The sequence below is a fragment of the Carassius auratus genome, unplaced genomic scaffold, assembly GCF_003368295.1.
Source record: "Carassius auratus strain Wakin unplaced genomic scaffold, ASM336829v1 scaf_tig00033856, whole genome shotgun sequence".
NCBI classification, from domain to species: domain Eukaryota; kingdom Metazoa; phylum Chordata; class Actinopteri; order Cypriniformes; family Cyprinidae; genus Carassius; species Carassius auratus.
The window spans coordinates 22,193-40,247 of NW_020526107.1; the positions used below are offsets into that span (position 1 = coordinate 22,193).

The window sequence follows — 18,055 nt, forward strand, 5'->3', positions numbered from 1 at the left end:
TGCATTTTGCATATTGCATCACTTTAAATTTTTTAGCATATGCCTCAAAATGGAAAAGCATCACTTAATATTGGGACAGTGAAATTTACACTATTACTAAATGTGGAAAAAAGGAAGTGGAAGATGTGAGTAAGCGAAGGAATTAGCCAGCTCTACTTAGTGAAGGTGACTTATATGAATATTAATAAACGTAATGTGGCTTTGCCTCTGTAAGTCAGCCGGTGAGAACGCGACCGCTGACGTAATAAAGTGGGCGACAGTCAGGTGCGGAATCTTCAAACGTGGCTCATGAATATTAATTAGGGTATGCACACGTTTAAAGATGACGCAATAAATATTCATCATGGTTTGTGACGACTGTGGTGGTGACACAAAGACCACTATTATCACGAAGTATAACGGCCACAAGCAGGAAATTCCCGCATTCAAGGACAACGTAAAATAATATCAGAGCTGATTAAAGAGCAAAGAAGGAAGGAAAAAAAGCCAAGAAGAACAATACAATAAAGTTAGTTTCTGAAAATGTCTGGAGCGGAGTTTGATACTGAGTTTCTTTATATCCTACCCGCGTCTGTTATGAATGACTTCACACGGTTTATGGACTCACTCTCACGCTCAGATTGGATATTATTCGGTAAGAATTATGTATTTAAGTTTAGTTTCCCGTTAGGATGATGTTGTATTCGTTTATTTAAATCTGAACTCGAACCCAAGAGGATGTTGATTAGCAAACTCGCTAACTCGCTTAGCCATCGGATCGGTGACGTCAGAACTAAAGCTTTTGTTCATTACGTGAAATGTTTATTTCTTACAGCCATGATTTAGTTGTGAATAAAGTTTGTACATCTTTGTAATGATATTTGTGTGGTTATGAATGTATCTGAGGTCACTAACGTTACAATGTTGCGCTAAATGTGCCTCATCATGATCGATGGAGTAAACAAAGGGGTAAATAATTACTAATGTTTTTAAAAAGTTGACATCTCTTAAGCAATGGACGTGGATCGCTGTGTCTATTGAATTTGAGTCAGGTGAGATGCTGAAATGTAATCCATCTAAATCACAGCTTTTTTTTTTCAATGGGGAATCAAGGGATTGGAAATTAGTTTGGATAAGATGGTATTTATATGTAGTAAATGTTTGCCAGTGTTGTCTTTTTTTTCCCAGATAGCTGGAGAATGTCAACAAGAACCTTCTACACAGTCATAATAATTCTTCATGAAGTTTTGGCATGAATCATCCTCTTACACAATTGGAACTAAGTCCCAATGTTCATTACAGCTTCACAGGTAATATCAGACCAGACCGAACTACGCCTTTTGGAGCAAAGCCCCAGACGGACAGACGACCTCATGCACAAATGGGGCTCTCGCAACGGGACGGTCGGAGAACTGCTGAAGATTCTTGAGGGCTTGCAATTGTTTAGGGCCCGTGATATCATCCTTAAATGTATGTACATTTTCTGTATCGTTGTGTCAGGTTATTTGCTCGTTTCTGTTGTCTCTACCACATCTGATGCCCAAACCATCAAGGTTATCAGGTGGGTTTTGTGGTTGTCGTGAAACTCACATGGTAGTCTTCATTTAGGCACTTTGACAAGCAACAAAGTTAAGTTATAAAGAAATACAATGCTGTCAGATGTTTGACAGTTTTCTGCTGTGATCACGTGTTTATTTATCTCAGTTTCTGTTCTCTGATCACTAGATAGGCTGTTGGCATTACAGATACAACCAATAGCATCCTCCTCTGACATCTACTGATAAAAATAAAATTTATAAAACAGCAAATAATTAGTTATTTATTTAATCTTAAACAGTCCAAATTGACTGTATTTGATTTGTTAAAACACTTTTTCATTTTGCATGATTTCTCAAAAACACCTGTCCCTATAGACTTTTATCAAAATGCTTGCTTACATATATAATGCAGATACATTTGCCATATAGGCTTATTTAGTTGTAGCAATTGAGATTGAAATTACATTATTTAACACATTATTTGCTTGAGATTCACTATCTTGCTTTTGTTGTTTTTTCTTAAACAAATAAGGCCTAGTGTATTATTATTGACATGCCTAACAGTATTGGAACTGGCAAAAAAATAAAAATAATAATTAGTTCCAAGATAAGCAAGTTAAAACTGAAGTGCTAAAATTAAAAATGTGAAAAATGTACATATAGAAAAAAACTAAAATATTATATATATGTATGTGTGTATGTTTGTGTGTATATATATATATATATACACACACACACATATAAATTATATATAGGTATGTATGTATCTATATATATCTATATCTCTATATATATCTATCTCTCTCTCTCTCTCTCTCTCTCTGAGAGAGAGAGAGCGATATAGATATATATAGATACATACATACCTATATATAATATATGTGTGTGTGTGTGTGTGTATATATATATATATATATATATATATATATATACATTTATATATATGTACAGAAACTAAAGTTATAAATATGTAAAATAAATAATATAAAGAAGCACATTTAAAATGAATGAATGCCATAATAATATATAAATAATACTAAAATACATCTGTATTAGAGAAGTGTCTGATATATTTCAGTTTTAATGTTTAAGTTTTGTGCTGACACTGCATGTCATAATACTTAGATAATAAATCCATTGATGTACTTTTGTATGCTTTTCCACAGACAGATGTATACCGCAGTTGTGCTCAGAGCAGCCTTCAACCGTGCCACCAGTCCCTGCATGTCAAAGCAGTACAGTCACCTTTGTCAAAGAGTCTCTCCCTGTGCCCGGTAATGCTTTTTCTAAGTACAGTGCTTGCATCTGTCGTACATGATGATATTCTTTTTAAAAATAAAAGTTGACTGCTGCTAATCAGAACATCTGTGGTAAAAATGGTAATTTTGCTTTTCCAGAAGTCAGGCCTCTACCCAAGCCTAGCCCCCCACCGCCTGATCTGGACTCTGTGAATTCAAGAATCTCCAATATAGAGGTGCTTCATTTGTTAAAAAAATAAATTCAGCTATTAAAACAAGTAATAGAAAATATTTGTTAGGTTGGCCGTTCATTGTTTTTATTGTGCTGGTGAAGTAATAGTTGAGAGGACTCTTCCTTTAGCCATCATGTTTTTCTTTCGTTCACTCTCTTAATCCACTGACACATTTGTGCCTATTCATAGAGCCTGTTTGAGAACAGCGTGGATCCCCCACCTTTTTCCTCCACTGCGATGAGCTGGCCGTTTGAAGAAGTACAGAGATGCACATGCAACTTTTCCCCGTGCAAGCATATTGGAGAAGGAGGTTTCGGACACGTGTATAAAGCTGTGATGAGAAACACAGAGTTTGCTGTGAAGAAGCTGAAAGAAGTATTAGAACAGAACTAACAAAACAAACCAATATGATTTTGCGTGTTCTGTTGAGTCATTCAGTTTGTTTCCTAAGCGTCCATCTTTTTTCTCTCTCTCTCTTTCATGTGGGTGTTCGGAGCAGGACTCCCATTTGGACTGGAATGTCGTGAAGGAAAGTTTCAGGACGGAAGTAGAAAAGTTATCACAGTAAGAAACTGTCTGACCAGCCTCTGCTCCTTTGGCTTATGCTTCCTGTTCTCGGGCTCTAAATCTGTCTTTCCTGTTTTGTCTTAAAAGAATAGTTCACCCAAAAATTTAAGTTAGCTGAAAATGTACTCCCCCTTAGACCCTCCAAGATGCAGATGATTTTGTTGCTTCATCAGAACAGATTTGGAGAAAGGTAGCATTACATCACTTGCTCATCAGTGGATCCACTGCAGTGAATGGGTGCCGTCAGAATGAGAGTCCAAACAGCTGATAAAAACATCACAAGTAATCCACACCACTCCAGTTCATCAGTTAATGTCTTCAGAGGTGAAAAGCTGCATGTTTGTTAGAAACAAATCCATCATTAAATGTTTTTAACTTCACACCATTGCTAAAATACAAGCCCTCTATCCATAATATTGCTGACGCCTGTGAAAAAGTTGGGTTGTCTGAATCAGGAGAGAAATATGCACAGATCAAGCATCATTTCCAAGTGAAAACAGTCCAGAATATTTCTAAACAAATATGTAGTGGCTTTTGATGTGAGAGGACAAGAGGAGATCAACAACAACTCAACAACTTAATGATGGATATGTTTCTTACAAACACGCTGCTTGTCACTTCAACAATTATTAACTGATGAACTGGAGTGGTGTAGACTACTGTGATGTTTTTATCAGCTGTTTGGACTCTCATTCTGACGGCACCCATTCACTGCAGATGATCCATTGGCGAGCAAGCGATGTAATGCTAATTTTCTCCATATCTTTTCTGAAGAGAAAACATTTTGAGTGAACAATTCCTTTAATCAACTTTTTTTTCAGGCTGGCTGTGTTTCATTTATGTTTGTTCCACAGAAGCGCAGAATGGGACTTACCCGCTTGAAATTTAGATTGCCCTTTATGCACCACACCTCTTCATGAGCCAAAAAAAGAAAATCTCCTGCACACCCTCCAAAACTTTTTTGTGGTTAGTTGTCATCGTTTTTGTTTCATAATTTTTTTTCTGACACATCAACCTGTCAAGCTTTGCTTCCTTCAGCTACTGTAATGCCTTGTTACATTTTATGTAGTATAATCTCAAGCAGCACGGTTTTTCATTAGGCTCTTTCTTACTACACAGATACAGACATCCCAACATAATGGACCTTGCTGGATACAGTATAGAAGGACAAACTTATTGTTTAATATATGCTTATATGCCAAACGGCTCTTTGGAGGACCAGCTTCGATGTGAGGTGAGTTATCACTCTTGCTAGAGCTAGACAATATGGGCTCATTGTTCAATATGCTACTTCTAAGAATAGTTTACTCAGAATGAAAATTACATCATCATTTGCTCACGCTCATGTCGTTCCAAATGTGTTTGACTTTCTGCTAAGGGAGATGTTTTGAGGAAAGCCCGTTGTGCTATTTTTACATACATTGAAAGTGAATGGGACCGAGACACCGCAAAAAAAAAAAAACCCAACAAAGTTAGTTTATGACTCATATTTTAAGTGTTCTGATGTCATACAATAGAATTAAATTTAAGTTGTTTTTCACTGAAAATAGTTTTGTTTACCCTGGCTCTCAAATCTCATTTGTGTACATTCAAATATAATGAATCACAACTTATTTCATGTCAGTGACAATGATGACAACATCAATGAGGATGTCATTTAATATCAATGACAAGATATAGCACGAGTCACTGGTTCTCACAAGACAAAATATGCGTAACTTCTGTGGTACTTTTTTATTCTTTTTGTATCTTTTCCTTATGACCTTGTATGTAAATGAGCTCTCAAAACACAATCACTTGGCTTTGTAACTGCATGAGTAAGTGATGACAGAATTATCATATTAGGTCATCTACCTCTTTTATGGCATAGGTCTGTGTCCTTCTTACGCTGGTTTCTTTCAGGACAGTAACGCCCTCTCTTGGTCACAACGTGTAAATGTGTTGCTGGGCACTGCCAAAGCTATTCAGTACCTGCATTCATGCTCACCTGCACTCATTCATGGAGATATCAAGAGGTGAGTGCAGAGCCGCCGCTCCCACCACGCGCATCACGCACTGTGTGTAGGGCACCAAGTGCTGAGGGGGCACCAAAAATAGCCTAATTAATTTTTTATTATTATATTATTTCATTAGCCTATATGAATATTAGCCACATTTTAGCCGTGTATATGTAACAAAAAAGGGGGAACAAGAAAGATATTTATTTGATAATTGCTCTAGTCTAGTCTAGAAAGTGCATTTGGGTCGGGTTAAAACCTGTTAACTGTCACCCCGTCCCGAATACGGGACGCCTACGTTGACTATACTATATTACAATCAAATCTAATCTAATCTTGACAAACTATATATCGTTAGAAAGGTTTAAGACTCCCAAATATATATTTTACCAATATTTTTGTTAAAAAGTATGTAGGAAAAGTAATAGATGAATTTATGACAAGAGTGCACCCTCAGAAATCTACATTACAAAAGGAGTTTTGACCTTTGTTTAAAAAAAAAGACTTCCTCGTTGCCTTTTTCTCTATCACATTTTAGAAATCATCAGAAGTTAAATATCACTTGAAAACATAAAATCTCAAAATTCATCCTTTAAAACCCATTTTAAAATCAGACATTGCTTTACCATGTAAATGGCACATCAAAATCATGTTACAAAATGTTTTCAGTCATGAATTATAAAAATTTAGGTTTGTATCATGCACATTCAAGTCTATCTTCAAAAACGTGAGTGAAAGTTAAGGGGTAACTTGTTTGCCACTGGTGCTACTAAAACACCATCACCCAAAATGCTTGGAAATTAAGGGACATTACATGTCACAGTTCCCAAAAGACAAAATCCAGCACTACAATTTTGCTAAATATATTGTTCCACTTGGACATGCATGTTAATAATTAGAGTACCAACCAGTCATGTTCCCTCTGTTACAGCTCTAACATCCTTTTAGGGAATCACTTGGAGCCCAAGCTAGGGGACTTTGGATTGGCACGTTTATGCCGGAACCCCAACAAAGCCCCAGGCAAGACGTCCACCGTGGCTAAAACCGCTACGGTCCGGGGAACTCTTGCATACCTCCCAGAAGAATACCTGAAGGATGGACAGCTTGGAGTGGAGATCGACGTCTACAGCTTTGGAGTGGTGAGATGAGCAAAGCAAGTTCTTTGAAGAACAAAGAAATGCATTACATAATAAGTGGGAGGGGTATTAATTTCCTTTTAGACCCCAAGACTTCATGCACAGATATATTCTGACATCTGACCGTATCAGTTTTTTTTTCCCAGTCCATTGCAATGGTTTTAATTGTCATTCACAGCATTTTAAAACATTGCTTGTCTGTGATTAGCTGCAGTGTGCAACTCTACGAAAAAACGTTATATACAGAAACCTCATTCAAATACGCACAGGAGCATTGAAAAGCAACCATGATTGACTTCAGTTGTCATGGCTGTGAGGGGATAAAAGGAGGGTGAAGTTGACTCATTGTCTATAAAGCAAAACTTTTAACATTATCACAGTATTTCCTGATTTTATACCTTCAGCAGAGATATTGCTATAATATTTGTCTTTCAGGTTTCCATATTTGATAATGTAACATGTTTCTTTCATACCGCAGGTCATGCTAGAGGTGCTTACTGGGCGGAAGGCTCTGGAGGTCGATGCCCAATCCAGAACGGTTTACTTGGTAAGAGGAGCTGAAGTCATATTTTAGTCACATACACTATGATAGTGTAGAGCTAGCTGGTGGTTAAACCTGTTATTTCTTACAGAAAGATTTAGTAAAAGAGGAGGAAGATGATGGAAGAAGCTTCAGCAAAGGGAAGCACTCGCGGGAGCTGTCCTATGCTCGTGCAGCGGAGAACATCTGCAGGAAACATCTGGATCCTCGACTGAAGTCTAAAGACAACCCTACCCCGCATGGATCGATGGAAATCTCTCAGCTGGCGTGCCAGTGTTTAGACCGACGACGGAAGAAGAGACCTCGCATGACGGAAGTAGGAGAACCTATTCAAATACTGTTTGTTTATTATATTATGATTTTAGAAGCTACACTTGTTTAAGGGATCATGTCACACTTTAATTGTGTTCAGTAAAAATGGTAATTACGGTTAATAATTAATACTTCTGTTCAGCAAGGATGCATTAAACTGATCAAAAGTGTCATTGAAGACATTGATAAGGTTACAAAAGATTTCTATTTCAAATAAAAACTGTATATCGTCAGGAAATTCTGACATAAAAGTGCTAAAAGTAAAAGTATTATTCACAATTGTTTCTTCAGTATATTCTTAAAGGGGGGGTGAAATGCTCGTTTTCACTCAATATCCTGTTAATCTTGAGTACCTATAGAGTAGTACTGCATCCTTCATAACTCCAAAAAGTCTTTAGTTTTATTATATTCATAAGAGAAAGATAGTCTGTACCGATTTTTCCCGGAAAAACACGAGCGCCAGTAGGCTTTTGCGTTGAGCGCATTTGGAAGCTGTGACACCGTGAGGACAAAACCAACCAAAACAAACCATGGCTAACAGTCAGATTCAGCGTATATTTATGATCCAGAATCAGATCCAGAGGCTGAAATTTAACAAGAGTAGCATCAGCAACAACGTCTTTATGTGGTATGTACTGAAACTGTATATATTTGCTTAGCGGTTTTGGAAAATTACTAAGTTCCACTTTATGTCGCCTTTTTTTTTTTTTTAAGCTGTACATGTGGAAAGTGCAGTTTGATGACAACATTGCATGTTGTTTACTTGATGTGCTTACACACTGATAAGTAAGTTAACAACACAGAGATATTTGAAGCAGTTTTACTCACCGCCTGCGGTTCCAACACACGATCGTGACCCTTTTTCGTTGGGATTGCATTATCCTTAAGAAATAAACGATGTGCAAATCCAGCGTCAAACTGGGCTTTGTTTGTAAAACAAGCATCTTCGAAATGCAGGGAACAAACAAAAACACTTGCACAACTCCGTTGATGCTCTGTAAAAATAAACTTCATCCACTGGTCCCTTAATGCTGTTTTTTTTTGGTAATCTGTGCAGGGTTGTCTTGCCCTGGCAACCAAAAACACACTTTTGTGACATTTGGCGACGCTCTCGCTCTGATCAGTGAAGTCTGTTGTGCTCTCAGTGCTCTGTTATATGGGAGCGCGCGCTCTTCCGGCAGAAGTGCCCTTATAAGGAAATTCTGCTCCATCTAACGTCACACAGAGCCATACTCGAAAAACTTTCCGAAACTTGTGACAAACCGGAAGGAGTATTTTTGGAACAGAAATACTCCTTCAAACGTACAACTTAATTGTTGAAACTTTGTCCATGTTTAGCATGGGAATCCAACTCTTTAACAGTGTAAAAAACTCAGTATGCATGAAATAGCATTTCACCCCCCCTTTAAGATTTCAGAAAGAATTATGACACACTGAAGACTGGAGTAAGGGCTGGTAAAATTACGCTTTGCATCACAGGAATAAATTACATTTTAAAATGTATACAAATACATTTGAATTGTAATAATATTTCATAAAATGACTGCTTTTACTGTGTGTTTGAAGTAGAAAAAAATAAATGTAGTCTTCGTGAGACATTAAAATTGGTAGTGTAAATATAGTAATACATTCAGAACTAAAAAGAGCATTTATTGAAGTTATTAAATATTAAAGGATGAGAATTTAAAAACCATTGCACATGACAACAAACCCGGCTTTTTCACAAGTGAAGGGCTTGTTTCTTAAAGGTACAGCAGCTAAAAACAGATGGGTCAAAGAGCGGTCACAACAGGGAAAACATACGATTATTAAAAACAATACCCTTTTATAAAATTATGTTTTAGTTAGAATTATCATGCTTATTCTGGCTCGGTTGGTGTTTTATAGGTGTTCAAAGCACTTCAAGATGTGCATTCAGAGTTGAAGACCTTTGGCAGATCGACCACGGTCAGAATGTCTCCCGTATCATCTCATCCATCCACCCCTGAGCCTCTGTGCTCCGACAGCAGCTCCCTGGACTCTCTCGCCCATCAGTTCTCCAAACTCCACCCTCAAGAGAGCACATACCCCTGCCTTCACAAGACTGTCTATCCCACCGAGACTCTGTCTAGCTACTCAGAGTCAGAGTTGAATGCTGAATCATGGGCTTCACAGTCCTCTGGCATGCCGTGTGAATCGGATGAGAGTCAAGGCTTTTCTCAGTACTTGACGAGTCACTGTAGCAGAGCTCAGGAGACGTCGTGTGGGGCCTGCAGCATTCAGAACACCAAAACAAGTGGTTCTTTAGTGGAAAGCCCTTCACAATCCAGTACGAGTAAAGGTAATGAGTTTCTTTGTTATTAAAATGGGCAGATCATAAATGGTTAAGAGTGTTGTTGTTTTTTTTGAATGTATGGTATTATATCTTTCTGGTTGGCCCCATCTCATTTCTCTCTGAATTTACAGATTTTTCTGACCAGAGAGTGTTTATCAATCCTACGAGGCAGCAACTGGTCCAAAAAATTGAGCTTTATGAAGAGGGAAGGATTTTAACTTCTGATCTGTTGTCATCAGGCACCTCATTATGTAAGTGTCCAAATCAGCTGTAACTGGATGACATTACTTTATAATAACAAATATATCATTCAAGCGTAGCTGAAAATTACCCATATAGCATAGTCATAGATCCTGGTTATCAAGATTGCATCTTCTCTGTCTTTTGGCCTGTAGTTATTGTCTGTAGCTTTGTTTTAAAAGGCATTGCTCAAATCACAAATTGCATTCAAAGCACAACTGTAGTGACAAATTCAAGGATGAATACAAGACCCTCATAGTCGAATGGGACCCAATAAGCGATAAACATATATTTTGTATTTCTTATCTGGCATTTGTATGTATTGTCTATATTTCAATTTTTTATTTGTAAATGTTTTCATCATACTGATACCGATGTTATTATTGTTGACATAAAACAATATTTAGGACTTTAAATTAAATCAACTTTAACTGAAATAAAATAAACTAAAAGTATATATTTTTTATGTATTATTTCAGCTAGTTGCCAAGGCAAACTTTACTCATTTTCACTTAGTTTATCTTGACACACTAAAATATAAATAAAATAAAACTAACACTAATAATAAATACAAATGAATGAAAAGATATTTAAATGATATGGAAATGATGATCTTAATGTGGCTCCATGAGTTAATTGTTAAATGTACACATTTTCTGTGGTCAAATCAAATGTGGGTCACTTTGCATAAAGAGGAATGTCTTAAGAACAAATGTTGAAACTAGAAATATATATTAACACAATTGCATAGAACATACCTGTCTGCTTGCCATAAATTTTTTCCAAAGTTTGCATGCCTGTTACTCTAAAAGTATTCAAGATATTATAATATCCTTCTAGATTCTTATTCATCTTAATAAACTTTAATTTTGAAATCTTAATTTTCAAGTCCACATATAATTTATTCCGATTTCAAAGCAGCTCCATATTCAAATTGTAGAATTTTACCCATTTTCAGTGGTTAAAACCAAATGTGGTTTACTTTGCACACATCTGATACTTAATGGCATTTAAAGAGGAATGTCCGAAGAATAAACAATGTTTAAACTAGAAATGTTTCCTTCTATCAAAAGAATTGCCTAAAACATAATCCTGAGTACCAAAAATCATTTAAATTCATTTTAACAGCTTCTGAAGCTACCAAGAACTCAGATCCACAGTATTGTAACTAAATGTTACCACGTTCCCTATTAGACTGAATCATATAGGGCCTTAAATAATGAAGACTCCAAAAGAAAAAGTTTCATAAGAATAAAATAATCTAAATTTACATTGTTATCTTTAACACTTCTTGAATTAAAAACTTGTAAACCAATGAAAAATGTGTTTTCTATTTTGTTCTTCAGACATTCCTCTTTAAACACAATAACGATCAGCTGTTTAAAAAGTTATCTACATTTGGTTAATGACATTTGAAAATGTGTAAAATAAAAAATACAAATTGGACATGGAATCACTTTGGGATCCCAGTATATATGGGAATAAACCATTCCTAAAAAATAAAGATTCCAAAAGAAATGTTTTTTAAGAATAAGAATCTAGAAGAATCTAATACGTTTAGAGTTACAGATATGACATATTTGGAAAAATAATATTTATGGCACGTGTTTTCTATGCAATTATGTTAGCAATGTTTTTGACCAGAGAAAATGTGGACAATTTACCAATTTAATTCTGGAGCCACATTAAGATCTCCATATCTCTGGGATTGAACCATCAAAATGATAGGTAAAGATTGATAGCCTGAATGCACTGTAAGTCGCTTTGGATAAAAGTGTCTGCTAAATGCATCAATTTAATTAAATTTTAATTTAAAGGCCTTTAAAATGAAGATAACAAAAGGAAGGTTTGCTAAGAACCAGAACCTAAAGTGATATTAAGATATCTTTAAAACTTCTTCAGGTGCAGGCATGAAAACCTTTTGACATTTTTTAACTGTCACTGTTGACATATAATGAAACAAAAAATGCTAAAGTCAACAGATTTTACTAATAGACCAACCAATCTCTGTGTAAAAAGAAAATTATGCTGCCCGCTTTCTAAAGCCATTTTTTCAATCCCTCTTATGTGGCTCCAAATCTCAAGTGAAAACTCATTTTAAAAACAAAATGTGTCAACAACACAATATTTCTGTGCTTGTTTGTTTGAATCAAAATAATATATTTATGCGGCTTCATTATGTTGTAGACCGAGGGATGAATGCTGAAACGAGGGAGCCAGAAGAGAGTGATGAGTTTGCATGTGAGACATCTGGAATCAACATGCAGTTGCCTGCTGCAGTTTAGCACTGGATGTTTGGGACCAAGCAAATATGTTGTTCAAATATTACATGAAATTATGGTTATGGTAGAGAAAATGCCTCCATAAATACTTCTGCCAAAGCTGCAGATGTATAAAAAGTGGTATAGATGATGAAAGCTGTGTAGTTATGAACCTGTGAATCTTGACTGACAAGCCAAAGAAATATAAAAGTGCATAATTTTTTGTTATACTCCTGATGTTTTGGCGACCAAATGTCTGCTTGTTGTTGTTTTTTATAACATAGTCAAGCTTTTGGATTATGGACAACACACCTACATGTATGAGAGTACTGTTTAACATGACTAATCTGTCTCTATGGTTCTAACTGGTGATTATGTCATATAAATTAAACATTTAGTCTGTGCAATTTTCATTATGTAGCAGCAATTTTACAGATTTCTACAATCAGCCCTTTACTTTTTAACTATATAGACTGACACTGTAATAGAATAACTTGAAAACTTGTTATCAGATTCAACTATTTAATCTGCTCTGGTTTTGGTCATTTGTTTGTGTGAATGAAATTCAACTCTTGTTTATTGGCAGTGGAGTGTTTTATAAGCATATAATATTTACGTGAATTATATGATTACCAGAGAGTTATTTCATGCAGAGACTATGAATGGAGATGGAAGAAACTGCAATATTAACCATGGATTATGTTACATAATAAAAATATATTTTACATTATTTCTGTATGTTCTGTGTGTCCCCCATTATGTTTAATTGTTAATGCTAAAATGGAGATAACATTTAAAAAAAAAAAACAGAACAAACTTTCTTTACTACACCTTCATTTATTTATATATATATATATATATATATATACACACACACACACACACATATATATACATACATGCACACACACACACATATACATATATACACATGCACACACACATATACACACACACACACATATATATATATATATATATATATATATGCACACACACACATTCAAATTCAGTATCTCAGAAAATTTGAATATTGTGAAAAGGTTCAATATTGAAGACACCTGGTGCCCCACTCTAATCAGCTCATTAACTCAAAACCTTTAAATGGTCTCTTAGTCTAGTTCTGTAGGCTACACAATCATGGGGAAGACTGCTGACTTGACAGTTGTCCAAAAGACACCTTGCACAAGGACAGTGGTGGACGAAGTACACAAATCAAGTACTTGAGTAAAAGTACAGATACGAATAATAAAATATTACTCCAGTAAAAGTAAAAGTACTCATTTTTCAATTTTACTCAAGTGAAAGTACAAAAGTACTCAATTTTGTATGAACTTAAGTAAAAAAGTACTGAAAGATAGATGTTTGCAATTTTATATAGGCTAATTTAATTTTATATTAGCACATTATTTTTTTTTTTATAATCCTACTGCTCAAAATACCTGGGATTTTTTCCAAAATAACCACTATATGGAGTCAAGATATATTTTTGGTGTTGATATGGACTACGCTTACGAGAGTAATGTTCACTGTGAAGCTTACACTGTGATGTACCTGAGAGAAAACAGAGATGATAATCTGATCTTCACCAGTAAGAAAAAAGTGTTTTAAAGTTTGTGGTTTTACAAAACACCACAGTTATATATGACAAGATAATAAGGCCTGAAGTTAGGAAGAACATCTTAAGGAAAATATAATTATATTTTCTTAATGATTTTTTTCCTTCTCAAACCTTGTCTGCGGTGTAAAAACACCCCTGGCCAAACGGGGTGCCTCTCTTCCCCTCTTTGATAATCACTGTAGTTACCATGTTCTGAACATCACATCCTTTCTTTTCTCCCCAGATGTAATCTATATATCTATATATCTATAGATAACCACGTGCTAACTTGAGGTAATTTTTATAAATAATGTCCAAATATTTTTATTCAACCACCTATATATATATATATATAGGTGGTTGAATAAAAATATTTGGACATTATTTATAAAAATTACCTTAAGTTAGCACCAGCAAGCCTGCTAGACATTTAGCATCAGCTACAATATTTACTTATTTTCAGTACCGTTCTGAATAAACATTCATGTCTGTCTAACGTTACTCGTCTAAAAAAAAGCCTCAAGTTCAAATATTCATTTATCACCAATTAACTGTTTGACAAACACTCCCTGCTTCGAGATCTGAATTAAAAAAATCTCAAACATGCTCCGAAGTCCCAATCTGAATCAACCGAGTCGCCAACAGGCTCCGAAGTGGCGATCTGAATCAACCGAGTCGCGAACATGCTGCGAAGTTCCAATCTTAATCAACCGAGTCGCCAACAGGCTCCGAAGTGCCGATCTGAATCAACCGAGTCGCGAACAGGCTCCGAAGTGCCGATCTGAATCAACCGAGTCGCGAACATGCTCCGAAGTCCCGATCTGAATCAACCGAGTCGCGAACATGCTCCGAAGTCCCGATCTGAATCAACCGAGTCGCCAACAGGCTCCGAAGTGCCGATCTGAATCAACCGAGTCGCCAGCAGGCTCCGAAGTGCCGATCAGAATCAACCGAGTCGCGAACATGCTCCGAAGTCCCAATCTTAATCAACCGAGTCGCCAACAGGCTCCGATGTGCCGATCTGAATCAACCGAGTCGCGAACAGGCTCCGAAGTGCCGATCTGAATCAACCGAGTCGCGAACATGCTCCGAAGTCCCGATCTGAATCAACCGAGTCGCGAACAGGCTCCGAGGTGCCGATCTGAATCAACCGAGTCGCGAACATGCTCCGAAGTGCCGATCTGAATCAACGGAGTCGCGAACATGCTCCGAAGTCCAGAAGTCCCGATCTGAATCAACCGAGTCGCGAACAGGCTCTGAAGTCCCGACCTGAATCAACCGAGTCGCGAACAGGCTCCGAAGTCCCGATCTGAATCAACCGAGTCGCGAACATGCTCCGAAGTGCCGATCTGAATCAACGGAGTCGCGAACAGGCTCCGAAGTCCCGATCTGAATCAACAGAGTCGCGAACAGGCTCCGAATTGCCGATCTGAAAACTTCGACCAAAGAATGTAAAAAATAATTATATTTCTCTAATAACTCTAACTCTACAACTCTATGAAAGACTCAGATCACGTATCTAAAAATAAATCGCTATAGTAAAAGAGAAATAATAAGAGGAGTGAAGTTTCCTACCGCTCTGCTGTGTTTGGTCCTCAAGCGCGTCTGACGCTCCGCGGCGCGTCTCCGCCCCTCACACGCGCGTTTACAGCGCTAAATTAATCATCTTTGCTAATTATTATACATTTACTTCATTGTCAGCTTCAGGTACTTCATTTATTATTGTTCAATGAACTGTTTGAAACAAAAAAAGGTTGTATTTCAGTAATAATTCTAAATTATCAAAATAAAATATATAAAATAAATAATAAAAAATATGATTTTCAGTTACAATAATTAATCCTAAATTCCAACATTAATAACTTACTTTTAGCAACATCAGACGCACCCGCTCACAAGATCTCACGGTTCTTACTTCTGTAGACTCACACTAAACGGTTCATTTGAATCAGTGAGTGGTCGACTCCAGAACAGCTGCAATCGGATCATTCTAATTCGTAAACGAATCGTTTGGTGCGATTCGCGATCCGATTTAAAGGTTTATTTTGAAAAGACTCAGTTCGTTCATGATGAATCAGACACCGCTTCTGCGTGTCGGAGCACGTGATATATTATAGGGAGTAACGATATGTTTTATGAAATGTAGTGAAGTTAAAAGTACGATCTTATGCTTTGGAATGTAGTGAAGTAAAAGTAAAAGTTACTCAAAATAAAACTACTTCAGTAAAGTACAGATACTTGAAAAATGTACTTAAGTACAGTAACGAAGTAAAGCTACTCCGTTACTGTCCACCACTGCACAAGGAGGGCAAAACACAAAAGGTCATTGCAAAAGTGGCTGGCCGTTCACAGAGCTATGTGTCCAAGCACATTAATAGAGGGGCGAAGGGAAGGAAAATATGTGGTAGAAAAAAAGTGTACAAGCAATAGGGATATCCGCACCCTGGAGAGGATTGTGAAACAAAACCCATTATAAAATTTGGGGGAGATTCACAAAGAGAAGAGTGGACTGCAGCTGGAGTCCACTACAAGAACCACTACGCACAAACGTATGCAAGACATGGGTTTCAGCTGTCGCATTCATGTGTCAAGCCACTCTTGAACAACAGACATTGTCAGAAGCGTCTCACTTCAAAAAGGACTGGACTACTGCTGAGTGTTGGACCACTCAGCAGCAGTCCAGTCATTTTTGAAGTGAGACGCCAGTTAAGTGCTCTGAAAGTAAATTTTGCATTTCCTTTGAATATCAGGGTCCCAGAGTCTGGACGAAGAGATGAGAGGCACACAATCCACGTTGCTTGAGGTCCAGTGTAAAGTTTCCCACAGTCAGTGATGGTTTGAGGTGCCATGTCATCTGCTGGTGTTGGTCCTCTGTGTTTTCTGAGGTCCAAAGTCAAAACAGCCATATACCAGCAAGTTTTATAGCACTTCCTGCTTCCTGCTGCTGACCAACTTTGTGGAGATGCAGATTTAATTTTCCAACAGGACTTGGCACCTGCACAAAGTGTCAAAGCCACCAGTACCTGGTTTAAGGACCATGGTATCCCTGTTCTTAATCGCCCAGCAAACTCGCCTGACCTTAACCTCATAGAAAATCTATGGAGTATTGTGAAGAGGAAGATGTGAAATGCCAGACCCAAGAATGCAGAAGAGCTGAAGGCCACTATCAGAGCAACCTGGGCTCTCATAACACCTGAGCAGTGCCACAGACTGATCAACTCCATGCCACACCGCATTGCTGCAGTAATTCAGGCAAAAGGAGCCCCAACCAAGTATTGAGTGCTGTACATACTCATACTTTTCATTTTCATACTTTTTAGTTGGCCAAGATTTCTAAAAATCTTAACTTAAGTCTTAACTTATATTCAAATTTTCTGAGATACTGAATAAAATAAATACACATTTGAAATATATCAGTATGTGTGTATTGAATGAATATAATATACAAGTTTCACTTTTTGAATGTAATTAGTGAATAAATCAACTTTTTGATGATATTCTAATTATATGACCAGCACCTGTATAATATATACTGTACACACACATATACACACGCGCGCACACACGCACACACACACATATATATATATATATCGCTGATCTATATATGATATCAGTATATGTGTTATATACTTTTAGAAATAATGCATTATAATATAAAAATGTAACTAATAGCGTTACTCTTTATGTAATGCTTTACGTTACTTTTGCGTTACTTTTTTGTCATCTTGGCTGGGCTTGCTTGTTTTTTTTTTGTAATAAATAAATAATAAAGCACATCACACCAATATAATTGGCGGGAAATTAATAGATTTACTAAGCTTTCATTCATCCACCAAACGTCTCTTAACACTCCAGCAAATTCGCAGGCCACGTATATATTTCAGTTCTAGTTAAACCATTGTTTACGGATAAAGAATCAACATTACATAAATTAAAATATTACCACTTTTGTCATCCAACAGCATTCCAAACACAATATGGTTACATTATGCACAAAGTATAATATTTATGCTTTTTTATAATGTAAACAAAAGTGACTCGATGCATGTCTATCTCTCTTGAATTTATATAAAGGATATGTTACCCCTGGCTAAAT

At 36.6% G+C, this 18,055-nt stretch overlaps 1 protein-coding gene across 2 annotated transcripts; it reads left to right on the forward strand.

Annotated features, from left to right (window-relative positions):
• Positions 1-13,086, forward strand: LOC113081324 (interleukin-1 receptor-associated kinase 1-like). 2 transcript variants are annotated; one of them, XM_026253410.1, is made up of 14 exons: positions 1-634; positions 1,282-1,449; positions 2,684-2,791; positions 2,915-2,991; positions 3,178-3,363; positions 3,488-3,552; positions 4,675-4,789; positions 5,458-5,570; positions 6,484-6,691; positions 7,167-7,235; positions 7,321-7,545; positions 9,429-9,861; positions 9,987-10,106; positions 12,283-13,086. In XM_026253410.1, exons 1-14 carry the CDS (start codon positions 523-525, stop codon positions 12,378-12,380), a joined length of 2,097 nt encoding a protein of 698 aa, XP_026109195.1. In that variant the 5' UTR covers positions 1-522; the 3' UTR covers positions 12,381-13,086. The 2 variants fall into 2 exon arrangements, with proteins under 2 accessions (XP_026109195.1, XP_026109196.1); XM_026253411.1 differs by lacking the exon at positions 1-634 and adding an exon at positions 1,010-1,031.
• The last annotated feature ends 4,969 nt before the right edge of the window (positions 13,087-18,055 follow it).